The following is a 23,425-nucleotide window of genomic DNA, read 5'->3' as shown; positions in this document are numbered from 1 at the left end:
GTTATTGTTGTTGCTGTGTGTAATGCCCGTGCTTTCTAAGTCTCTATCCTATCCTATACTATGCACATGTTCAAGAAAAACGCTTCTTTTGGAAATGTGCGCGCACATTATTCTCAAAGTGTAATTGTTCATGTTTTTGTGTGGTCAATTTCGAAATTACCGATGGGCTATTTATGTAACACAATTACGAACTCTCCGGTAGGGGACGAAAGTGAAAAAAAAAACCAATAACATTTCCTTGGCATTATATAACACACACTCGATACGTACAGAGAGAAAATAAAAACAAAAAGAACAAAAAGAGAGCAACGAAACACACAGTGCTTGGACAATTTCGGAAGTCGGTCACAAACATAATAAAAGTTGACTAGAATGAGTGGCCAATGCCCAAAAAGTGTCATGGCAGAAACATACACACACACACACACACACAGTCAGAATGAGAGGCAGACAGAGAGGAAAGAACGACGCCACAAAACAGACGTGTCGTTATGATGAAATCATAATTTATACTCACAATTAACGAGCTGTATGCTAAAAAGCAAACTCAATTTTATCGGAATAGAGAACATTTTCGTTTTTCCTCTCCTTCGCAGCTTTTTATGTCTCCTTTTTCCTATTTCATTCCTTCTACCAAATTGCGGAAATAATAACGATCAAAGAGACATTATATTGTGATATCTTCTTAGTACAGCCCAAGAAAATGCTCTTCCAATTGAAAATTTTGTAAAATAGAACATTGTTAAACGATTTAAATTCTAAATTTCTTTCTTAGGTGTCCGGATGGCTTTCTGGGGAATCGATGTGAAACGAAAAATCCGACAAACATACATTCGAGTACGTATCGAAATAATCAAGATATTCGACAACAGCAACATCACTGCGGCGATAACAATTTTTACGGGAGTTACTATTGCTAAAAAAAAATGGGTGCCGCCTATAGCAACAATTGTTGATCGACTTACAACTCGATTTACATCCCATCAAAAAGAAACCAAACAGATTTGTTGTTTTCTTATTTTTCGTACGGAATTGCAAGTACAGGGAACGCGTAACACACACAGCGCATTCGCGCCAAAATGAGAAAAAAAAAGAAACAAGAACAAAACGATAGAAAATTACGTTTGCTTAGATACACATTCGCTTGCCGCGCGCGAGACACAACTGTTTTTAAACCTCCATTCATTTTTTATTCATGAATCGAATGCGAATGCAAATGAAAGCGTTATTCTGTGCGTCTAAATGCGTTTCATTCGATTCTTCTCATCTTCGTTTGTCATTTTATGTTTGTTCTATAGTTGTTGTTTTTTTTTTTTTTGGTTGTTTTATTTCATTGACAGAACGATGTTCTGATGTCTTGTTTCAAATACGACAAAGATAGAGGAAAAAAAGCAAACAAACTGTAGTGAACTAATAATAGAGAAAAAGAAAAGTAAAATTTAGTATGGTTTAAGACATTCCATCGCGCAAAAAAATGCACAATAGATATTTTCCAATAACTTGAGCATTTCTTTTTTTCTTTCGCCGAAAAATTTCGAAATTTTGGTATTACCAATTTTTTTTTCGGGCAAGAATTTCAACGTGAAATACTACACATTTGACACATCACACATACAATAAAGTCTAGATAGACATTTAGAGATGGAATGAAATACGAAATTTCTCATAGGATTTTGAGTACGTTTTTTTTTTTTTTTTAATTAAATTTTAGTGTCAGACAAGTGCTTTTGTCTCAGCATATCGATGATGTTTTTCTATTCGTAAAACGGTTTCGTTGTTGATAAATTTGTATTTTCATCATTGGTAAAAAAAAACAATGCTCGAGATTTTGCCGACTCGAATATAATCATAAGAAATTTGATCGATCGTTCTGAACTAGTTTTGATTGAAAAAATTGAGCAAAATAAAAGTAAAAAAAATAACGAAAACAAAAGCAAACACACGCGATTCGACTCAACGATTGGTGCTATAGATGTGGCAAGTGGAGAAAAATCATTTGAAACAATAAGCAAATGCAAAAAAGAAAAACGAATCACGGAAAATACAGCAACAACAACGTTTCTAATTGTAATATTTAATAATATATATTCTATCCATCTGCTTGGTTTCTTTTGGCCATTTTATTTGTACACATCTACTTCTTTTTAAACCAACAAACAAACGGAAAAAACTAGCTGATCATTATTTATTTATTTAATTTTGTAAAAAAAAAAAAAAAAAAAAAAACAATGAAAGAATCAACATCAATTATTATGCAAACAAAACAGAAAGTTTGATCAGAAGAACTAATATCGATGATGAAAATAAAATCTTAACGAAAATATTGCCGATAAACAAAAATTAATTTTAATTTAATCAAAAATCATAATAATAATAATAATGAATAGAAACACAAATACCAACTTAATGTGAGGGTGAATCAAAGCGAACAAAACTTTCACACACGTAACATAATGATATAACACTAATTGCGGTGATTTTGATTTGGCTGACATTTATTGGTGGATTGAAATTGCGTCAGGCGGCCGCTGTAACAATTGTGTCATTTTTTTTCTTCAACGAAATTGGCTTCCCAACGATTCCCAAACTTTGCGCCAACTGAAGAGTCCGAACATTCTTTTTTATATGCAAAATTGTTCCTGTTTTGTATCCTTACCATTTATTTTATATGTATATTGTAGAGTCGAGTCAATGGATGGTCCCAATGAAGAAAAAAAAAAAACGAATTTTCTAATCAAATTGATACATAGAGTCAAACATAAACAAACGCTTCTGACACATTCATTCCCCCAACAAATACAGATCCGCATCGCTGCTCAATTTTGTATTATAATTTATAAAATTAAATACTTGAATTTTCTTCTCATTAGTCATATTATAACTTTAGTCAATAAAATATTTTATTAAAAACGTAACAAAATAAAAAAAACAAAAAACCGAACTTACTGGTACTGGGTTTGGGTTGAACTATTTCAAGGTCATTAAAGTGTCGAACATTAAATATGGTGGTGGCTCATACATGTGAATACCCCTTCCTTCATCAAACTGTGTGATATAATTATAAAAAAAATCATATCCATATGAAGTTGTTACAACAAGCTCAATTTCTCCGATTGTACATGTGGACAGGCGTTTTTCTTTGATATTTGTATCAAACAAACATTTTGAGATCGAATATACAATGTTTACAGACTTTGTAGGTTCATCCTATTCTATTCTGATGCATTCAATCATCACAATAAAAACGACTTCAGTTGTGCTCACACGTCAAAGCGCGACTGAAAAACATTTTTGCGTTAAAACGAAACCGAATTGTGTTGTTCTTGATGAATGCAGAACACCGCATTTTTGCAAACAGACGCTTCATAAAACGTGTCCACATTCAACTCTGAATTATTGCAATGCAAAGTGACTTCTGTAATACGAAATTATCTATGGAACAACATTCTAAAATATTCCGTTTCAATCCAGTTGATTTTAGTTTGAAATGAGACGAATGTGTAACAGTGATTCACTTATTTTAAGCATCGACTGACTACATATCCAAAAGCCGAAATGAAAATAGCGCGAAATACAAACTCGCATACGTTCACACACATTCCACGGTACCTGTTTCAACTAGAAATAATAAAACTGTAAATTTTTATGCTTGGATTTTAGTACACAATAATGTGTTCACACTTTAATTTTCCTAGTATTAACTGGAATTTAAGAGATTATTGTCATTGCTCAATCATTTTACACGTTCGTTGATGAATTAGACCATCTAATTCAACTGAACCGACCAAATAGGTAGAGCATGCGATTCGACTGCATATTCAAGATGATACAGCAAAAATGGCTTAATGTTTTTCGAGCCTAGCATAAAATAGTAAAAAGGGAGAGAGATTTTATTTTTCGCAAAGTCATCAAGTCACAATGTTATCGTTCTTTGGTCGTTTTCAAATCGAATTAACTGAACGTAAAGAACATTCTCGTCGAATGCATTCATCACGCGACTGAACAGGAAAGAGTATCCCAATTTTGTAAGGTAAGAAATAAGAACGGAAACAGTTTGTGTCTTTTGTAATATGAATTGAATTTTCGTTGAATTCAAGTGAAGCAAATAGAAAAGAAATAAAAACGCATTTGTGATTGGTTAATCACCAAATGGTACAACACCTCGGGTGAATAATGTAACAATTTGAAAACATCGCAGATATATTCGTGCCCTAACTATTAGGCTAATATTATTATAATCCCGCAGGCTATACCATCCAATTTTATCTCAACCCATAATATTTTCAAAATGGCATTGGGTTCCATCATCAAATTCATTTGTTTATTTCTGTATCATTTGTTTTGTTCTTTCAAATGTTAACACACATTCCGTACATCGTAAGTCGTTTTTGTTGAAATTGGCGAACAAGTGAATTAAAACTGAACTTCAAATGCATTGATCAATTTAGTCATGACAATAAATTAAATTTCAGATTCAACACTTTTCTTGGAAGGTGGACAGTTGGCAGTGAACGGGGATCGACGCCAGAAACATCATCATCGTAAAAAATACCATTGATTCATCATGCAGTATTTACTGAACAGCTTTGAAGTGAAATAAAGTGTTCGTTTCATTTTCCCAGAAAAGATAGACGATGATTCATCGTGAAGGATTAATCATTTTCAGTGATTTCATGCATTGATCTTTTCGTGCCAGTATATGAATTATTTAGTATATATTAATTGTAAAAAAAAAAAAATCATTCAGCGGCACTTCTGTTGCTCAACACATTTATCATTGATATCAATAAAATTGTAATGAAGCTTGTAAAGTTACAGTTGTTTGATATATTTAAATGGTAAACATCACACAATCGTTCTATAAACCTTATAGGTTTATACATTCCATCCGTGTTTTTCTGCAACTGTAAAAACTTAATTTATAATCATTTGTATCTGTTTGAAAATTCTTCATGAAAACAATCTCGAAATAATTTTCAATTGAATTTATCATGTGGAGAAGTTAAAATAAAATAATGTCCTAGTAGCTGATCATAAAACTCGACTAAGAAATCAATTGATCGTTGTCTTGAATGTTTATCTAGCCATCACTGTCGACAGATGGCGCCATAGGCTTTGTTCTTTTGTCAAATGGACAAATTCAACGAAAGACAATGTCGCCAACTTAACGAAACGAAATGTTCGATTTAAAATCCACCGGTTTCTGTGACAGAACAAAGATAGTTGTTTGAGAAACATTTCGACAAGAAACAAAATACTATCTATCCACTGCGTCATTTGAAAACAAAGCGAAATCTCACACTAAATCATTTCAATTTAAATTTATTTTGCATGTTTGAATGTGATAACAATAAATAAAATATTGTGGAATTGTTTGTTAGTACTTATTTCGATCAATTATGACTACAGCACAAGCAACAAGAAACGCAATCACGTTGAAGGGTTCGGCCGTAATTATTTCGGAATATTTGAGTACGTATTTTCGACACACTCAATTAAGATTCATTTGTTTATTGAAAAAAAAAAAAAACGTTCTAACTGAATATTATTTTTTTTTTCACCCAATTTTAATAGACTATGGCATCAATTCGATACTATTCCAAAGAGGCATTTATCCAGCTGAAACATTTGAAAATGATCAAAAGTACGGTTTGACAATTCTAATGTCCACTGATGCAAAAATCAAAGATTTTTTAAAAAATGTGCTCACACAATCTGAAGGTAATGAACGCAAATTATTTCGCTTCATTCACATTAATAAAAATCCAAAAACCAATTTGTTTTCTTCTTAGAATGGTTGTCGAAGAATGAATTGGAAAAGGTCAGTTTGGTGATTACCAATGCACATTCCAAAGAAGTGCTCGAATGTTGGGAGTTCCTAGTGCAAACGGAAGGTGGCCAAGAAAATGCCGATCCAAATAATCCGACGGCAAAGAAAGAGCTCAAACGTATTCAACAAGAAATTGGCTCGGTTATGCGTCAAATTTCGGCAACGGTTAGCTATTTGCCACTGTTGGATTGCATCTGTTCATTTGACATTCTCATTCATACCATCAAAGATTGCGAATTGCCGGAAAAATGGAACGAAACCAATGAGGTCAGCATCCAAAATTCACAAACGGTTAAGCTGCGATCATTTTCAACCGGTTTGCATAATGTTGATACAATTGTGAACTATAAGCTATCGACGTAAGACACCACATTGTTTTCGATGCCATATGGCTTCTTCATCCATTTCATGTACACATTTATGTTTCGTTTAGAAAAAACTTTACTTGTACTACTTTTTGTTTCCAATTTGCCTATGTTAAATAGTATTTCCGTTATCCGCTTGAAAATTCAATAAACACATTGATTCCATTTTTGAATTTTCATTATAAATCTAAAAGAAAAGATCTTGAGAAATAGATGAGGTTTCCTTTTGTCTGTTCAATACTTGAATTGTCTCGACGGTTGAGTTAAAAATGCTGTAAACAAAATGTTGCACAACAAATTTGTTTACAAACAGATTGCTGAAAAAAAGGTAAAAAAGGATTTGTTCTGTTTTCCATATTCATATTTTATTCGAAAAATTGAAGAAAAAAAAAAATCGTCTCAATTTATGGAATGTACCGAAACAAATATTTTTGCTCAAAGTCTTCGTTAACTCATATTCTTCGTTCAGTTCGAACCCTGCGTCAACTGTCAATTCAAAACGCAACCGACTTTTTTTTCACACTCTCTACCATTTTCCAAAGTCATCTTTGTTTGTTCGTTGTTTATTTTATAAATTCGACTGAAAATTTATATATATTTTTGTATCATTGTTTGTATTCGTCGAATTTTTTTCTTAATCAATTTTATGTAAGTATAAATATTTCAAAAATTCATTATGTTAATTCACAAAACCGTGCGTATGGATTTTTTTCTCCATAATTATAAGACTTGCGTTCGATATAAATCAAACCGTGGCGAAACGCTGTTCACAAAACTTTAGTTATTTTGTCAAAGGAAATCGATATTTCGAATGAAATTGGTACAAAACATCGACTTTTTCTTGCAAAATATCCAATTTTCTTCGTTCTTTAATATATAAACTGACGTGTGATTAGTTTAAAACAACGTTCTACTTGTCTGTTTGTTACAGAGCAAACTGAAATAAGGTACGCATAGCGAAATGGCAATGTACAAAACGTCAAGTGCAAAAAATGAAAATCTTGTTAATGTATTGGAGAAGTATCGGCCAACATCGTCAATAAATTTCAGTGACATAGTTGAAGACAGAACGATTTACGATCAGTCGCGAACAGAGGCGACATTCGATCCGTCTCAGATAAGCGGTCGGCTATCAACATGGGGAAACGATGAGGCAACGATTGGGCCCGACATCGATCCAGATACCGTATCAGTTGACGACATTCTAGGCAATAGCATAGTACACGAGATTCGACACATGAGCCAAAGCCGTCAAGGAGCACACAGCACAAGTATTCGCAATAGTCTGCCATTTAGATTCTCAACATCACAGTGTCCAATTCGTAGCGATGACTTGAGCTGTGCATCGGATGATTTTCGGCCAGGAGCGGAGGTGTGTACACAACGTTGTGACAAACGAACATTTTTTTTTTCTTTTTTTTTTTCTTTTTTTATGCATCGGTAATTTTTTTCAATAGTTTAATGAGCAGATGGATAAGGATGAAAAATCATGGGAACAGGAACATGCCATTATACCACAGATGAGCGTCGATTCAATTTCGGAGTTGGACGTATCACCAAAAACCTTACCTAAACAGAAAAAATTGGTGAATCTACCAGATTTTTCAATGGCTTATTTGGGCGATAGCCTTTCGGGTAACAGTGATATGTCGATGGGTCGGTTTTTCCTAAATCGCTGCGGCGACATTCGGGAAATGATTTCCGCTAAAAGCCCAACCAAGCACATACCCGTTGCATTAGTTGCGAATTCCACTCAATCAGGTTAGTTTATATGATTTTGTCACTACTATAGTCGTATTCAAATCAACTGATTATTTTAATTTAATCGTCATTTTTTTTTCTATTTCAGCTGTTGCTGATAGCGACATAAATTCTCAAGGTAAATTCACGTTTAAAATAGATGTTTAAATAAAAGAAAATTCATCAGAATTCAGTTCATAAATACATTTACGTTTACCTACTTGAAATAGCATCATCTTCGTTCTACGCAGATGACGAATCAAATTCAAAAGCGGCTCCGAAGATTAGCACCACCACTTATGATAAGAATCTGTCAGTCGCTAGTCTATCTACCATTGCGAGTCATTTAGGTAATTTGTTTGAATGACATTGAGTTTTTAATGAATTTGGTTTTTTTAAAATTTGTTTTCATTTTTAAGAAGAAAATGATGCTGAGACGCCCGGATCTTTCCTCGATAAGCTGTACAAAAATAAAACGAAGCCGTTGACAAAATCGAATGTTCAACTCTTGGAAAAAACATTGAACCAACAATCCCAAGCATCTGTTAAATTGGGATCTGCACAAAGTTCAGCCATGAATCAGGAATATCGAATTTATGGCCAGTACGAGCATCCAAACGATAATGCAGACGGTATGCTGAGTCGAATGAATAGCACAAAAATTGAGGAACAAAATAACGAATGGCGCCAGTCCAAAGGCACCACCAGCACAGAAACCATAGGTTCAGATGGATCGGGCAGAACGTTGGAAAAAACTTATTCTCCGATTAAGGATCAATCACCACCAGAAAAACCACTCGAAAATGGTATTAACGGTGGCAAAAATAAAAGGGGTCGTTCGCCAAACCCAGTGCAAGCAACTGACATCAATTCACCTGATAGAGGCCATCGTCAGTATGCGCAGAAAGAAAATGCCGAGAGTGAATATGGTAAAATGAATCGTTTGCCACGACGTTTGCGTGCATCAGGGCAAGAACCGTTAGATGATGTGTCAAGCATTATGAATAATCTACGAATTAAATCACCACCCACACGAGACGGTTCAAAGTCACCAAAATCAGTAATGCTTCGAAAGTGTGAAACCGATTTAAAACCAACCAAAACGGAAAGTCAATCAAATGAAGACCAACGTCGGTATGCGGCTCAAAATCGATCAGTTGACTTACCAAAATTGTCACTGCCAAACTATGGCCTACAGGGAATGCGAACCTCTTATCAAAATCCACTTGATAAACGATGCAATTCGCAATTGAGCACACACAGCGAGTTCACGCAACATGATGGCAAATTCCCGTTGAAATCAAATACATCAGAACTGGTGTGGGAATGTGTTAAATTGAGAAAGAGCGTCACAAAGTTATTTGTCATAAAAAATACCAGCGAAAAGAAGTTGGGATTGAAAATTGTGGTAGTCGGGCCCGGCTTTCAAATTGTCTCCGGCATTGAAGCAGACTCAGTAATTTTGCAAGGACACGAGTGTCGTACAATAAACGTAGCATTTTGCCCGACAGTCATTGGCAAAGCCATTGGAAAGATCATATTCAAACCGACCAAAAATTGGTCGGAAGAAACCGAGCGTTCCGTGTGTTTATGGGCTTATGGTGGTAGCACAGCGTTGCAGTTGCAAGGCATCGAACGAGGCCCGGTCGGCAGCTCATTTCTCAAAATGGGCGAAACCAGTAGCATCACATCGACCACACTGAATCGATCATTCTCCATCTACAACAAGGGTCCACTGAACGGTGTCGCCACAATTTTCATAAAACCGAAAACAAATCAATGCATCAACGAAAGTCACATTCTCATCGAACCGAATAAGTGTGTCATTCGGCCGGACTGTTCAACGAATATAACCGTTAGCTATAAGCTGAGACGAAAGGATTTGGAACGAATTAGAGAACCATCATGTGAAGTATTGACGATTGGTACATTGGAGGTCATTTTCGGTTCAGAACCGAATCGGCAGCGTATTGCCTCAATGCTAACGCAACGCGGAAGCATTCCGTCCATCTACAAGCAGCTTGAATTTTTGGTAAATGACTTTCCAGCGGCCAGCATTGAAAACTTCAGCGATTTTCGAGAGGACATTGACAATGTGTCCGATCTGTTCGGTTGCTTCAAAACATCCGAAATTGCATTAACCATCAATCGAACGAATTTGGATGAGACACAAGATGCTGACCTAAGCGGTATGGATGAATCGGTTATGTTTCGAACTCTGATCGAAGCACCAAAACCAGATCAAGTTGCAACACAGCCGATGGTCGATTTACCAAATACATCCAATGACAAGATGTGGGAGGTCCATCCAAAACGATTGTCAATGGACACGCGCAACAATTCGCGCAAATCAATCACCGTTCAGAGCTTCTTTCAACAGGCACAAACATTCCAAGTGGACTCAGACTATCGCGAATACTTAAATTTTTCAACCACATCGGGCCAAATCAAACCAAAAGGCGAATACACCATTTGCATTGAGCTGAAGAAACACATGCACATCAGCCCATTCAGCGGTGTTATCACAATTTACTTCGAAAAGGATTGCATCGAGATTCCAATCAGTGTTCAACCATTACCATACGAATACAGCAAATATTGAACGTTAGTCGAAGAATTGTATCGTCTAGCAAACCGTAGTTTGGTTTGAGAACAAAAATGTGCTTCAAATGTTTTAGATTTTATTTAAATTCCATTGAAAATTCAAGTCAATATTGAGCTTGCTCGATCTCAAATGAAATTGATTCCTTCCGTTCAATCCATAGCTGGCATTTAATTTTTAATCTCATCCGTACAATTGTAATCATCACTTTCTAGACGAAGCTGTCGTAGATATTAATATAAAATTGAATAAACAATCGCTGAAATGTTCTAAGTAAAGTAAGTTTTAAATATCGAAAAATAATAAAAAAAACAAAAACAATTCCAAATAAATGCCGTACTTCGTGTACATTTATTTCAACAAATAATAATACTTTAGAAATTAAATCTTATAAAATCTTTTTGCTGACAAGAGAAGAGAGAGAAAATTGGAAAGTTAGTTTTCACTAATCATTCGGTGCATATTTTAAGCAAAGATTTGAATTGAAATGAATCGGATCTATCAGCATCTACTTTGCTCTCTAACATCATTTTAAGTTTCTAATTTTTCTATTGAATATAGGTTACAAATTAAAATCAATCAGTAAATAATTGTTTCATAGAGTTTTCCCATAGGAAAAACCCTTCGGTTTGTTTTTGAGTTTGCTGGCCATCGTTCATGACTTAATTAGAAACGTTGCATTTATGCTCTCGATAGAAGCGTGTGCTTGCAAAAAAAGTTGAATTGATTGGTCTATTTATATTCTTTGTATCGGTCTCTCTTTGCTTTATGTCTGTTCTGATCGAAAAGCGTAGTAAACATTGTGCACGGCGAATTTAGCATCCTTGTAACTAGATCTCGCTATCGCATATTTATGGAAATCTTGTTTCATTTATTTTATCATAATCGCTGTTATTTTTTTTTTATTATTTATCGTATGAACATCAAGTGAATAGAAAGTTGTTCGATTTGTTGTTTCGTCGTTGCAGTGTTGTCTGTCTTTGCTTCGTTTCCATTTTTTTTTTTTTTTTGAATCAATTGACGAAATGGCCTTCATCGGCGCATGAGTCTTCCCATCGCTTGTGTTTCTTTGGACAGAAATTGATGATTTCACAGTGAACGGCTTGTTGCTTTTCATTTTTGGGTGGAATAATGCACAGCCGGAATCTGACTTCATCCCCAGTCATAGGAACGTATTCGCCTTCGATACTGTTTTTTTTTTTTTGAAAAGAAAGAAGGAGGAAAAATGTTGAACGAGAGAAAAAGAGAGATGACACTAAAAAATTCCCTTCCGTTTTGCATACTGAAGTGTATCAAGTGAAGTGGTCTCAACTTACTCTGAAATATGTACGAATATGTCTTCGCCGCCATTTTTGGGAGTGATAAATCCATGGCCTTTGTCACGACTGAAACTTTTTACGATACCCGTTTCAATGGGATTGGCCAATGCCCGAGCCGAGCTGCAAATTAAAAATAATCACTTGCATTATAAATGTAAAGACATGGCAATGTCGTTAATATGTTAATTGCAATTAAGCATCACACATTTAAATCAGACGCGCATTTCGGTGTTCGAGCAGGAGAAAAAACAAATGATGGTGAAGAAAAAAAACACACCGAAAATAAGAAGAAGAAGAAGAAGAAAATCTTGAATTGAAACTTCAAAGAACATTGTTGGGTGTGTACACTGTACATCTCAAGCGTATTTATACAAAATACAGAAATAATTACACATCATTACGTCAAGTGTGTGAAAAATGTGCTGTTGTATGCGAGTACAAGATTTACTTTTAATTACGTACGCACCAACTTGTATTTACACATGCAGAGATGTGTGTGTGTGTGACAGATAAAAAAAACTATACAAATACATGACATGAACGTTTAAACGGAGTCTTCGACAGACTTCAAATATTCTATCGTGTTAATGAATCAAGAACATTTTTCTGTTTGATATCCAACCAATATTGTCTCACATTTCTTGCACACGTATACCTTTTCCATTTGTATTGCTTCACTCATTTCTTTTATCTACTTCAATGGATATTTTCGATTGAAAGGGTCATAAATCTCGACATTTTGCGTCTATTGCGTCGAACGCATTAAATAACATTTAGCGGTCAAATTATCTCATGTTACCCGAACTGTGTTCTCCAGCACACACAAAAAAAAAAATTGAAAAAAGAAGAAGAAGAAATCAAAGTTTTGCCAAAAACAAGGAGATTTCTCTGTCGATTTGACCACAAAATGTCCGATAAATGATGCAACATTTCACTCAAACATTTTATTGATATTTTATTGTACTTACGTGGATGCGGTTCGTGTTCGTCTCGTTATAATGGGGCTTGGCAATTGCAATTGCGAATTATTGATGGAACGATTTGGTGAATTATCTGGTGATGACATTTTACTCAATTTTTGTTTTACTTTCCAATGTTATTAATTCACTGCCAATATATTCCAATATTTATCGAAGCACCACAGATGAACAAAAAACATGAAACCGAATCGAATCGAATCGAAATAATAAAAAGAGGTAAACAATAAGAAGAGTAGTGTGTGAATGATGGATCGTCAAGGACAGTATGAACGCCACTGTGTGCTCACAGTTTGAGTGTTACCGTCGAATGTGCGTGAACAGGGTGATTCACGCGCACGAAATACAACCAAAACCACTGACTGTGTACACGACAGTAAATGCCCACCATTTTTCAGCCAATTTGTGTGCATGTCTATAATTCGCCCTGTGTGTCCACACACATGCCGATACGGTTACATCGTACTAAGCATTTGAATTCAGCTATATATGGTTGTAGTACGCTTTCATGCGATGTGATTTTGGTCATGCGCATGTGCCGACAAAAAAGCCGCCAAATTTGAATTTCCATACAAGCATTTCTTCTATAACTCGGTAACAGTTTTGTGGCGTTTTTTATTTGGACCATTGAAATTAAACAGCGTTTTTTTTTTTATTTTGTAAGAGAGAAATTGTTTTTTTATTGCATTGTTTATTCAGATCTTCGTGAATATTAATACTTCTGTTGTGTTTTTCCGTTGTTGTAAAGAATAAAAATTGAATCTGTTTCACTTCAATAGTAGAGTATTGAACCTTGACAATTCCATTTCTCTTGTGAAAAGCAGCGTGCGTTGTTTTTTATTGTTTTTTTTTTTTTTTTTGAATACTGTGGCATTCAAATTCAGCGCTTTGCTGTTTAATATTCTTCACCACCTTCATTTTCACCTTCTCCGCTGTCCATGCCAACCTCTTCGTAATCCTTCTCGAGAGCTGCCAAATCCTCACGAGCTTCGGAGAATTCACCTTCTTCCATACCCTCACCGACGTACCAGTGGACGAATGCACGTTTGGCGTACATAAGATCGAATTTGTGGTCCAAACGAGCCCAAGCCTCAGCGATGGCAGTGGTGTTGGACAACATGCACACGGCACGTTGAACCTTAGCCAAATCACCGCCTGGAACGACAGTTGGTGGTTGATAGTTGATACCGACCTTGAAACCAGTTGGACACCAGTCGACGAATTGAATTGTACGCTGCAATGAGAGAAAATGGTCCATAGGTCAATTAAACGGAATGAGCAATAAAATCAATGCAGTTGCAAAAATTTGCTGAAGAGTTTTTTTTTTCTTCTTTTAAATATCATTCAAACAAACCTTGGTCTTAATGGTTGCAATGGCGGCGTTGACATCCTTTGGTACAACGTCACCACGGTACAACATGCAACAAGCCATGTATTTTCCGTGACGTGGGTCACATTTGACCATCTGGTTGGCTGGCTCGAAGCAAGCGTTGGTAATTTCAGCGACCGACAATTGTTCGTGGTAGGCCTTTTCAGCTGAAATGACTGGGGCGTATGTAACCAATGGGAAGTGAATACGTGGATAAGGCACCAAGTTAGTTTGAAATTCAGTCAAATCGACATTGAGAGCACCATCGAAACGCAATGAAGCGGTAATTGACGATACGATTTGACCAATCAAGCGATTCAAATTGGTGTACGTTGGACGCTCGATATCAAGGTTACGACGGCAAATGTCGTAAATGGCTTCATTGTCGACCATGAATGCACAGTCCGAATGTTCCAATGTGGTGTGCGTGGTCAAAATGGAATTGTATGGCTCGACAACAGCAGTCGAAACCTGGGGAGCTGGATAGACGGCGAATTCCAATTTCGATTTCTTTCCATAGTCGACGGACAAACGTTCCATCAACAATGAAGTGAAACCGGATCCAGTGCCACCGCCGAATGAGTGGAAGATCAAGAACCCTTGCAATCCGGTACATTGATCAGCCAATTTACGAATGCGGTCCAACACCAAGTCAACGATTTCTTTGCCAATGGTATAATGGCCACGAGCGTAGTTGTTGGCGGCATCTTCTTTACCGGTGATCAATTGCTCTGGATGGAACAATTGACGGTAGGTGCCAGTACGGACTTCATCGACGACAGTTGGTTCCAAGTCGACGAAAACGGCACGTGGAACGTGCTTTCCGGCACCAGTCTCACTGTGAAAAAAAAAGAAAAAAAAATTGTCATTTAAATATATATATATATATAAAAAAAAAACAAATACAAAAACATGGCCAAATTTAGCTGCTTTTCTGCGTTATTAGTTTTTGAGTAGGAGGAGAAAATGTTTTATGTGGTTTTATTATTACCTAAAGAAGGTGTTGAATGAATCATCTCCACCTCCGATGGTCTTGTCTGATGGCATCTGACCATCTGGTTGAATTCCATGCTCCTTTAATATTGAAACAAAAACGAAAAAAAAAAAAAACAAACAACATTATAGATGACTACATTAAATGACGTCATTACAGTGTAATGAAACATTCTACTTACAAGGCAGTACAATTCCCAACAGGCATTACCTAATAGAGCGAAGAGAAAATATTTATAATCCAATGAAATTTCAGTTTGAATGCAACGTCAATATAAATCATGTATAATTTCAATCCAAGTGGACACATGCAATGATTTGTTAAATATAGTTTAATCGATCTTGCATTTGTGATTTAATATGAGGAGAGAAAAAGTCGTTCATTCCACTTACCAATCTGAACACCGGCTTGTCCAACATGCACAGAGATACATTCACGCTATGAATAAAAGAATGGAAAAAAACGAAAATGAGTGAATGAAATAGGAAAAAAATGTTTCGCGCAATTTATAACCTAATGAAATCTACTGTAGAATAAAATTTCAGAGAAATATAAAGAACGAAAATATCAAAGTAGACAACGAACCATCCAAATACATTTACAATTTCAATTTTCCTTTATTTTCTTTCTCTCTATCTCTCTCTCTCTCTTTCTCTCTCGTAGCATTCGTTCTGTATGTGATTCTTGTATGCATTTCTTGCGGTGGAAAGAGGCGATAAAAGAAAGCACCGAATAAGTGCACAAAAAAAGAAACGCGAAAAGTAGCTCAAAACATGGTTTTATTTGAATGTTTGCATGTAAGTCGTTGTCGCCGCACGATGAAGAGTGAGAGACGATGGATATGAGTCATGCATGCATCGATTTTAGGAGGTCATCGAATTTCTTTCACTAAACCGTGCTGGGTGTATTTGCTTTTTGACTAAATATAGAATATGCCGCAATGAGTAAACGCGCAAGTGAATGTGCGGCATATGGTTGATAGAATGCTTGTTCACTATCCAAATGGAAATGACGAGAGAGATAGAGAAACAAGAGAGAACACAGCGGAGCGGAGCGTTGGTGTAATTCGTTCTCCTTTTATGGTAAACGAAAAGTGCCGATCACATATTTTAATTCAACGATGTGAACAATGAAACAACGAAACAAAACTAACGTAAAATTTCGGGTGTGGTTTCGTCCCTCTCCCAGATGGTTACGTTATACATTTTTTTTTTTTAAATGTTTGATCGATACTATTTAAATCGGACCTAACAATTGGAACAAGAGAAGGCCACAATTGGAATATTTTAATGGGAAGTTTAACTAGAATTTCCATTACGATTTTAAATTTTGGAATTTTGAAATGAAAAGAAAACTAGATGAAGAACTGAAAAAAATTGCCTTCTTATCGAAATACCGGAATAAATTTACGGTCGTGATGCCGGTAACCGCTAATTAAAAATAATTGGATAAATGAGAGCAAGTCGGCGAACACGCAAACCAAGATTCAGAGCAAAAAAAAAAAAAGAAAGATGGTAACATTAAATGACGATCAAACGCTAACAAGCGTAAATTCAAATATTTGAATTCGTACCATGATATTCTTATTTACCAAGAATGAAAATTTCATTTAAATTTGAATTAAAAAAAAAATCGAAATCTTTTTAAATAACGTACGCTGAATGCACAAAAAAAATCTTACCATTTTGATGAAGTGTTGTCTTCTTTTCTTTCACAAACAAGAAAAATGTAAAATAGTTAATTGGGCTGTTTTATTTAATGCAAAGATCACACAGTCACTTAGTTCAGCAATAGCTATGAACCGCTCTAAGATTGACCAACGTATGAACGGAAATCTAGACAGTCACTTGTATTTATACTGTAGCTATAAATTACGTCACCAAAACGATACGATTGGTTACTTTGTTTCATTCAGCAAACAAATAAAATATAAGGGAGCCCAAACACGTTGGCTTCCTAGCAACGCTTTAAATTCAATATGATATTTCGATTGATATTATTTGATCTGTTGCCATGCACAATCATTTTCACTCGGCTTGCTTTGATGCATTTCTTCGAAAAAAAGTCCGATGAGCGATGAAATTTCGATAATTTGAAAATTGAATAGAAAATTCATCAAGAATTTAAAATATACATTCAGCATATAAATTGAAATTGAGGTGCTGAATTGCTGTCTGTTGTTGTGACATTTCACAACTCAGCTGAATGCAACGCCATAACCTCAACACATGAAATCGTTAGATTGACGTTTCAAACTTTGTTTTGAGTATCGAAAAAAATTGAATTACACCACATACGCACCATGGATGCAGAAAAGGTAAAAACTGAAGAATTTCAATTGGAAGTGGACTCGGAGCTTCGTTTTGAAATTGAAACGCGCAACAGAAAGGTTGTAGTGGAGGTAAGTGTACAATTGGAAAGTAAAAATGTTGTTGACGTTCATCAAGTAAACAAAAACTGTTCTATTGCAGCTGAAAGAAGGTCAAGCCGAACTGTTTGGGACGGAGCTCGTAAAGGGTAAACAATATGAATTCCATACCGGTGCCAAAGTTGCTATTTTCACATATCATGGATGCAAACTGTTGGTCAAAGGTGAAATGGATGTACAGTACATTGCAAGAGAAACGCCAATGGTCCAATATTTGAATGCACATGCTGCCGTCGAACAACTTCGTGTGGTGGCCGATGAACAGAATGAAAATGGTCCAATTGTAATGGTTGTCGGGCCGTGTGATGTGGGAAAGTCAACTGTTTGTAAAATATTATTGAATTATGCGGTGCGACAGGGCCGAACACCGATATCAGTTGATCTGGACGTAGGCCAAGGTAGTATATCAATTCCTGGCACAATTGGTGCTTTCTTAGTGGAACGCATCGCCCATGTTGAAGATGGATTCTCACAACAAGCACCGCTCGTATATCAATTCGGCCATCTCAGCCCCAGCGACAATGATGCATACTACAAATTATTATTATCCAAATTGGCCGAAGTGACGCACAAACGCTTACAAACCAATAAAAAGATTAGAAGTTCAGGCATGATAATCAACACATGCGGCTGGGTAAAAGGTGCTGGCTACAAGCATATTTTACATGCCGCACAAGAATTCCAAGTTGCCGCAATCTTTGTACTAGATCAAGAGCGTTTGTACAATGAATTGCTGCGTGATGTACCAAAATCGACGCAAGTTGTGTTCTTGCAGAAAAGCGGCGGTGTCGTCGAAAGAAGCCGCCATCAACGAAGCGAAGCGCGTGATTCCCGTATTCGAGAATATTTTTATGGTCGACGAACACCACTTTATCCACACTCATTCGATGTGAAATGGTCGGATATACAAATATGCAAAGTTGGCGCACCTGCTCTACCTGACTCATGCATGCCACTCGGAATGAAAGCCGAAGGTAATAAAACCAAATTGCTGCCCACCCAACCGAGTCTTTCGATTTTACATCACATTCTAGCGCTCACATTTTGTGAAAGCATTGAAGAAGATGTCATCAATTCAAATATTGCCGGTTTTGTTTGCGTGTAAGTAAATACAAATTATTCCCCCCTCCCCCAATTTTGTCAATATCGATCGTTTTAAATAATTTATGAGTCTGTCTTGTTTCCTGGGTAATAATTGTTTTATTTCTATATTTGTTTTCGGTACAGAACAAATGTTGATGTGGAACGGCAGACAATTACGGTGCTGTCTCCCCAACCCCGACCATTGCCGAACTGTATTTTCCTGCTATCCGACATACAATTTATGGACAGCCATTAAAATCGATACATGCCACACGGTTAAAATCATTTCATATAAGTTAGATACATGATATTTGTACGTTTTCTATGTGTTTACAACAATTTTTTTTTATTGATTGAATAAATTATTTTAAAAAAGAAACAACAATGGAAATTATCTATCTAAAAACTTTTTTATCATTTGTCCGACACGTTTGAATATACTATTTAATTGTTCATCATTAACCAATTTGGTGTTAAGACGAAAATCACAGACAGAGGTATCATATCTGCTGCCATCGTGTATGCAATTCCCATCAAATTCGTCGTTGAAGGCATCGCTCAAGTGCTTTGCACGAAAATCGTCATTTGTATATTTTAACGGGATACTAACTCGACCAATGACATCATCTTTTGATACATTTATTATAACAATTGGAATCTCTTTTCGCAAATCGGTTGCATGCATCATTATTTTATTTCCCAGAGTATGCTCCGTTTTTATTGCATGAACAATGTATAGTTGATTTTGTAACGATGAATCACTCAACGCTTGTGACACCACATTTCTGAAAATAATATCGAAAATATGTTTACAGCTATTGTTGATAAGGGCCAGTATATATAATAAAAATATAATCGAACAAATTTATTGTTTCAGGCAGTAAATATGAAAATGTTATCGAAACTAAAATTGAGACGTACTTTTCAATGTTTGCTCGTGCTTCGTAGATTTTTTCATCGATATCAGTCAATTCCGTCATGCATTTCGCTCTGGTTGTATACAAAAATAAATTGTTTTTCATGTGATCTCGAATTTCCTTTGACTGTTTCTCCAGTTCCACCAAACAGCTCACATTTGTCTCATTTTCAAGTGATTTTCTTACGCCATCGATTCGCGCAATGAGTCTGGCTTCATGTAAATCTCTCTCACTTCGATCAGCCGACACCACTGCGTCGAATGCCTTTTGTGCTCTGGCTTTGGCTTTGACCAATGCCGTGTTGAGTTCGTTCTGCGAAAATTCTTTTTCCGGTATTTCGTGGAAACTACAAATTGCAAATTGTTTCTTCTTCTTACTAGATTTACACTTAATTTTTAATGAGTCTGCCATCACTTCGATCCAATGTTTGGCATTAAATTTATTTGTTGTATATTTTATTGGAATACAAGCACGCCCATGGATTATTTTATTATTTGATACATTCAGTATAATCACCGGTAAATCTTGACACACCCGCTCTGCATCCGCAATTAGTGCGTCTTCTAGACCTTCTTGTGTATTCAGTACGTGAATAATAAATGATTCATTATTTATATCACGTTTCGCTAAAACGTCCACCATTTCGGATAGAATGCTTTTTCGCAAAAGAGCTCGCTGCGCCAGATGAATACTCTTTTTAATTTCCTCCATTTCTGCAAGTGCTTTTGCTTTTGTTGTGTATGGCATTTGATGTTCAATCAACTCTTTTGATAATTCAACCGCTTCGGTTTCAATCAATTTCCATTGGTCAGATGAATTTTCTTTACTCACTTGAGCCTTGAACGGTTCGAATTTTTGGAGGAAATTCTGCTCATTCTTCATCGCAATTGCAACGAATTGACCGGCAACGGCACTTACGTCATAAGAACGAGTGTTTCCGTTGAATTTGAATGATGTCACACAAAAATCACCCAATTCGCCGGTGTTCCGGGCGTGGGTACCGCAACATGGTTCAATCGATTCGAAATTATTATCATGATTACTCATTTTAAGTACACGGATATTTTCATCCGGATAAATTTCACCGGGAATAGTTGTGACGTTATCCAAAGCATAGAGGTCATGTGCCATTAAAAATTGCGTTTCTATCGGAATCTTGGCTTGAATCATATTGCGAACTAATCGTTCTACTTGCGCTAACTGTTCGATGTCAATACGTTTGCCAATTGAACCTAAATCACATTTGAGTTCTTTGCTCGACACGTGACTCGATTGTTGAAAAATTATCTGGCCGGTTACGTATTTCATGGCCGCTTGAAAGAGATGCATCGCTGTGTGATGCTGTGACAATCCGGTTCGATTCGTTGAATCAACATGAAGCTCTACTTCTTGATTTGCTTGAAAAATGGCCGATGAGCTATTTGTGAAATGGCCGCTGTGAATGACATAGCCTTTGTGGATTTCGACGCCATTTACTTGGAAAACAGTGCCATTGGTATCGATGATTTTGCCAATATCACCATCTTGACCACCGGCCGCGTGATAAAAATTCGTTTTATCCAAAACAATATGATAAAGGTCCTCAATTGGCTGGATAACTTGAATTTTGGACTTGATAGATTCTACGTTGAATTCTTTAACATTCGAATCAAATGAATAGTCGTGCATGTAACTATAGTCAGTTTTTGGGGCGTGATTTACAGATATTGCGTCTAAGAATGAGTTATTCACCTTTTGATGGCTCATTTTTGCTTCAAATCTTTTCCTCTGTTTGTGTTGTGCAAAATCTTCCATATCGACCGACACATTTTTCTCTTCAGCAATCTTTTCGATGAGCTCCTCGGATAGGCCAAGATTCACGTGCAGTCTATCGTACAGAAAATCGATCGGAAGTTTTTTTATCGACAAATCACTGCTGCTCAATAATTTGTCAACATCACGAAATCCAATCGCAAAGCCAGCATAATCGATTGTATCCTCTTCGGATAGGTTACTACCAGCAGATATATTCAACGATTGAAATTCTTTTCGATTCTTTGTTCGAATTGATTTATAATATTCATTTTCAAAGCTAAATGTCTCTCGAATATTATCACATTTTTTCTCTAGTTCTGGATAAACCTGACCCAATGTATTCACGATTTCCGGTATGATTGCATTTTCGATGAGTTGTTCATGTTTAAACACATTCTCACATATGTTTATCGTTCGGCGTACAATTTTTCGCAAGCGGTGACTAAAAGGAGAAATGAACAAAGTATTAAAAATAGATAAAATAGATGTAATATCGAGCATGAAACTTCTTCGTTACTTGGTTTGTGGATACATTCCATCAGCAATGCACACACTACACATTCGGGCATGATCAGCTACCACACGATACGAATAGTCGAGATCATATTTTGGGTCAGCTTCATCGTAAATCCCGCTGTACGGTGCAATCTTCGACTCCTATTTTAAGTATTCAAATTTAAATTGAATTAATTTTTATTTCAAATTTCTCATAATTTTCTCATCCGCAAATCAGTTTATTGAAAAAATAAAAATAGGGATTTACCTTGTGAATTACATTAAAAATGGGTGTGAACAGATCGGTATCATAGTTGCTAATTTTCCCTTGCAAAACGGCGACTAATCGCTCAAATCCCATTCCTGTATCGACGTATTTGTTGTGTAATGGCTCTAGTGTTCCATCTAAATTTCTGAAATTGCAACAAATATTTTATGGATTATTATGCTAAAAATCGGACTTATTTTGGCATTGATAATGTACCGATTATATTCGATAAAAACAATATTCCACAGCTCGGTCAAATCGGGTAGTCCTGCGTTAACAAGTTTGGCCCGTTTTTCTGCCGTGCTGTTTGGCAGGTGATCAATGTGAATTTCTGTGCATAAACCGCATGGGCCAGACAAACCCATTTCCCAGAAGTTTGTCTCTGAACCAAACGGCAAAATATGATCATCGGGAACGCCGATGCTTCGCCATACGTCTCGACATTCTTCATCGGACTGCAATCCCAAACGCTCATCACCTCCAAAGTAAGTGACATATAGTCGTCTTGGATCAATCAAATATGATTTGGTTAATAGATCCCATGCCAATCTGCATGCTTTTTCCTGATTCAAAAACGGTTAAATTCTTTCAAATGCATTCCGGTGATCAAATGAAAAATGTTGTATGAAAATAGAGTTCCCACCTTGTAATAGTCACCGAATGACCAATTTCCAAGCATTTCAAAAAATGTGTGATGATATCCATCGGTGCCAATAATATCCAAATCGTTATGTTTACCACTGATTCGAATGCACTTCTGTGAATTTGCTGCTCGTTGACACGGCGCCGCCGATTTGCCAAGGAACACATTTTTAAACTGGAACAAAATGAACATAAGAAAGTGACTTGATGTGTTGCGTGACGCATTCTATCGCACCTGATTCATGCCAGCATTGACAAAGGGAACGGTTGGATCACAAAACGGAGTGACCGGACTCGAACGAATGAATCGATGTCTATGGTCTTTCACGAAATAATCTAAAAAAGTATTCCGTATGCTTGCTGCTGACAATTCTCTGTAGTCATTATTCACATGAATCTTCGACGAATACCTTCGATATGTCTGAGTATACCTCGAAATTCTCAAGAAAAACATCATTAATCAATTCTTTCGTCTTTTTTTTTTTTTTCAAATCAATTGTAAAATCCAAAACTAATGAGTTGAATTTAAATTTGAGGTTATGTGTCAATGTTTTGGTTCTGCTGCTGATCCAAAATGTCAAGTATGTTCTAAATTCAATTGA

General features: G+C 36.1%; 7 protein-coding genes across 10 annotated transcripts in view; 4 read left to right on the top strand and 3 right to left on the bottom strand.

The window, feature by feature from the left end:
- LOC129575458 (protein vein) overlaps positions 1-4,811 on the top strand; it is a 31,385-nt gene extending 26,574 nt beyond the window's left edge. The window contains exons 5-6 of the mRNA XM_055459119.1: positions 776-837; positions 4,473-4,811. Of these exons, the coding sequence (XP_055315094.1) occupies positions 776-837; positions 4,473-4,558 (148 nt within the window). The 3' untranslated portion in view covers positions 4,559-4,811. The remainder of the gene's footprint in view (positions 1-775; positions 838-4,472) is intronic.
- A 384-nt stretch (positions 4,812-5,195) lies between these two features.
- LOC129575457 (mitotic spindle assembly checkpoint protein MAD2A) lies at positions 5,196-6,360 on the top strand. The gene is made up of 3 exons (XM_055459118.1): positions 5,196-5,472; positions 5,575-5,721; positions 5,793-6,360. The coding sequence occupies exons 1-3, from the start codon at positions 5,400-5,402 to the stop codon at positions 6,191-6,193; spliced, it is 621 nt and encodes a 206-aa protein (XP_055315093.1). The 5' UTR covers positions 5,196-5,399; the 3' UTR covers positions 6,194-6,360.
- A 303-nt stretch (positions 6,361-6,663) lies between these two features.
- On the top strand, positions 6,664-10,869 carry LOC129575454 (uncharacterized). 4 transcript variants are annotated; one of them, XM_055459112.1, is made up of 6 exons: positions 6,664-6,843; positions 7,127-7,567; positions 7,653-7,956; positions 8,045-8,074; positions 8,166-8,285; positions 8,355-10,869. In XM_055459112.1, exons 2-6 carry the CDS (start codon positions 7,157-7,159, stop codon positions 10,535-10,537), a joined length of 3,048 nt encoding a protein of 1,015 aa, XP_055315087.1. In that variant the 5' UTR covers positions 6,664-6,843; positions 7,127-7,156; the 3' UTR covers positions 10,538-10,869. The 4 variants fall into 4 exon arrangements, with proteins under 4 accessions (XP_055315087.1, XP_055315088.1, XP_055315090.1 ...); XM_055459113.1 differs by having other exon boundaries at positions 6,673-6,843; positions 8,358-10,869; XM_055459115.1 differs by having other exon boundaries at positions 6,687-6,843; positions 8,187-8,285; positions 8,358-10,869.
- Positions 10,859-13,142, bottom strand: LOC129575456 (cold shock domain-containing protein CG9705). Its single transcript, XM_055459117.1, has 3 exons — positions 12,825-13,142; positions 11,854-11,976; positions 10,859-11,725 (listed from the first exon to the last, which is right to left on the bottom strand). The coding sequence occupies exons 1-3, from the start codon at positions 12,920-12,922 to the stop codon at positions 11,551-11,553; spliced, it is 396 nt and encodes a 131-aa protein (XP_055315092.1). The 5' UTR covers positions 12,923-13,142; the 3' UTR covers positions 10,859-11,550.
- A 362-nt stretch (positions 13,143-13,504) lies between these two features.
- LOC129575455 (tubulin alpha-1 chain) lies at positions 13,505-17,111 on the bottom strand. The gene is made up of 6 exons (XM_055459116.1): positions 16,878-17,111; positions 15,589-15,634; positions 15,378-15,406; positions 15,194-15,276; positions 14,188-15,040; positions 13,505-14,067 (listed from the first exon to the last, which is right to left on the bottom strand). The coding sequence occupies exons 1-6, from the start codon at positions 16,878-16,880 to the stop codon at positions 13,729-13,731; spliced, it is 1,353 nt and encodes a 450-aa protein (XP_055315091.1). The 5' UTR covers positions 16,881-17,111; the 3' UTR covers positions 13,505-13,728.
- Positions 17,112-17,422: 311 nt separating this feature from the next.
- On the top strand, positions 17,423-19,086 carry LOC129575452 (protein CLP1 homolog). Its single transcript, XM_055459109.1, has 3 exons — positions 17,423-17,597; positions 17,668-18,725; positions 18,852-19,086. The coding sequence occupies exons 1-3, from the start codon at positions 17,499-17,501 to the stop codon at positions 18,961-18,963; spliced, it is 1,269 nt and encodes a 422-aa protein (XP_055315084.1). The 5' UTR covers positions 17,423-17,498; the 3' UTR covers positions 18,964-19,086.
- LOC129575450 (alanine--tRNA ligase, mitochondrial) lies at positions 18,805-23,413 on the bottom strand. Its single transcript, XM_055459107.1, has 7 exons — positions 23,059-23,413; positions 22,825-22,998; positions 22,398-22,744; positions 22,182-22,326; positions 21,936-22,075; positions 19,629-21,860; positions 18,805-19,492 (listed from the first exon to the last, which is right to left on the bottom strand). Exons 1-7 carry the CDS (start codon positions 23,278-23,280, stop codon positions 19,099-19,101), a joined length of 3,654 nt encoding a protein of 1,217 aa, XP_055315082.1. The 5' UTR covers positions 23,281-23,413; the 3' UTR covers positions 18,805-19,098.
- Positions 23,414-23,425: the final 12 nt, after the last annotated feature.

Source organism: Sitodiplosis mosellana, unplaced genomic scaffold, assembly GCF_009176505.1.
Source record: "Sitodiplosis mosellana isolate CC-2019 unplaced genomic scaffold, AAFC_SMos_1.0 Smas_scaffold_6167, whole genome shotgun sequence".
NCBI classification, from domain to species: domain Eukaryota; kingdom Metazoa; phylum Arthropoda; class Insecta; order Diptera; family Cecidomyiidae; genus Sitodiplosis; species Sitodiplosis mosellana.
This window is presented reverse-complemented; position numbering and strand designations above follow the sequence as displayed.

Excerpts from the sequence above, each read along its gene's own strand:
- LOC129575450 (XM_055459107.1), bottom strand. The coding sequence starts at position 23,280 with ATGATGTTTTTCTTGAGAATTTCGAGGTATACTCAGACATATCGAAGG. Across the intron at positions 22,327-22,397 it reads GTTTTTATCGAATATAATCG|AAATTTAGATGGAACACTAG; the intron begins GTACATTATCAA and ends TTGCAATTTCAG. Across the intron at positions 22,076-22,181 it reads TTTTTAATGTAATTCACAAG|GAGTCGAAGATTGCACCGTA; the intron begins GTAAATCCCTAT and ends TACTTAAAATAG.
- LOC129575457 (XM_055459118.1), top strand. The coding sequence starts at position 5,400 with ATGACTACAGCACAAGCAACAAGAAACGCAATCACGTTGAAGGGTTCG. Across the intron at positions 5,473-5,574 it reads AATTATTTCGGAATATTTGA|ACTATGGCATCAATTCGATA; the intron begins GTACGTATTTTC and ends CAATTTTAATAG. Across the intron at positions 5,722-5,792 it reads TGTGCTCACACAATCTGAAG|AATGGTTGTCGAAGAATGAA; the intron begins GTAATGAACGCA and ends TTTTCTTCTTAG.
- LOC129575454 (XM_055459112.1), top strand. The coding sequence starts at position 7,157 with ATGGCAATGTACAAAACGTCAAGTGCAAAAAATGAAAATCTTGTTAAT. Across the intron at positions 7,957-8,044 it reads TGCGAATTCCACTCAATCAG|CTGTTGCTGATAGCGACATA; the intron begins GTTAGTTTATAT and ends TTTCTATTTCAG. Across the intron at positions 8,075-8,165 it reads TAGCGACATAAATTCTCAAG|CATCATCTTCGTTCTACGCA; the intron begins GTAAATTCACGT and ends TACTTGAAATAG.
- LOC129575456 (XM_055459117.1), bottom strand. The coding sequence starts at position 12,922 with ATGTCATCACCAGATAATTCACCAAATCGTTCCATCAATAATTCGCAA. Across the intron at positions 11,977-12,824 it reads CGAACACGAACCGCATCCAC|CTCGGCTCGGGCATTGGCCA; the intron begins GTAAGTACAATA and ends TTTAATTTGCAG. Across the intron at positions 11,726-11,853 it reads ATATTCGTACATATTTCAGA|TATCGAAGGCGAATACGTTC; the intron begins GTAAGTTGAGAC and ends AAAAAAAAACAG.
- LOC129575452 (XM_055459109.1), top strand. The coding sequence starts at position 17,499 with ATGGATGCAGAAAAGGTAAAAACTGAAGAATTTCAATTGGAAGTGGAC. Across the intron at positions 17,598-17,667 it reads ACAGAAAGGTTGTAGTGGAG|CTGAAAGAAGGTCAAGCCGA; the intron begins GTAAGTGTACAA and ends GTTCTATTGCAG. Across the intron at positions 18,726-18,851 it reads ATTGCCGGTTTTGTTTGCGT|AACAAATGTTGATGTGGAAC; the intron begins GTAAGTAAATAC and ends TTTTCGGTACAG.
- LOC129575455 (XM_055459116.1), bottom strand. Across the intron at positions 15,407-15,588 it reads ACAAGCCGGTGTTCAGATTG|GTAATGCCTGTTGGGAATTG; the intron begins GTAAGTGGAATG and ends TCGCTCTATTAG. Across the intron at positions 15,041-15,193 it reads TCATTCAACACCTTCTTTAG|TGAGACTGGTGCCGGAAAGC; the intron begins GTAATAATAAAA and ends TTTTTTTCACAG.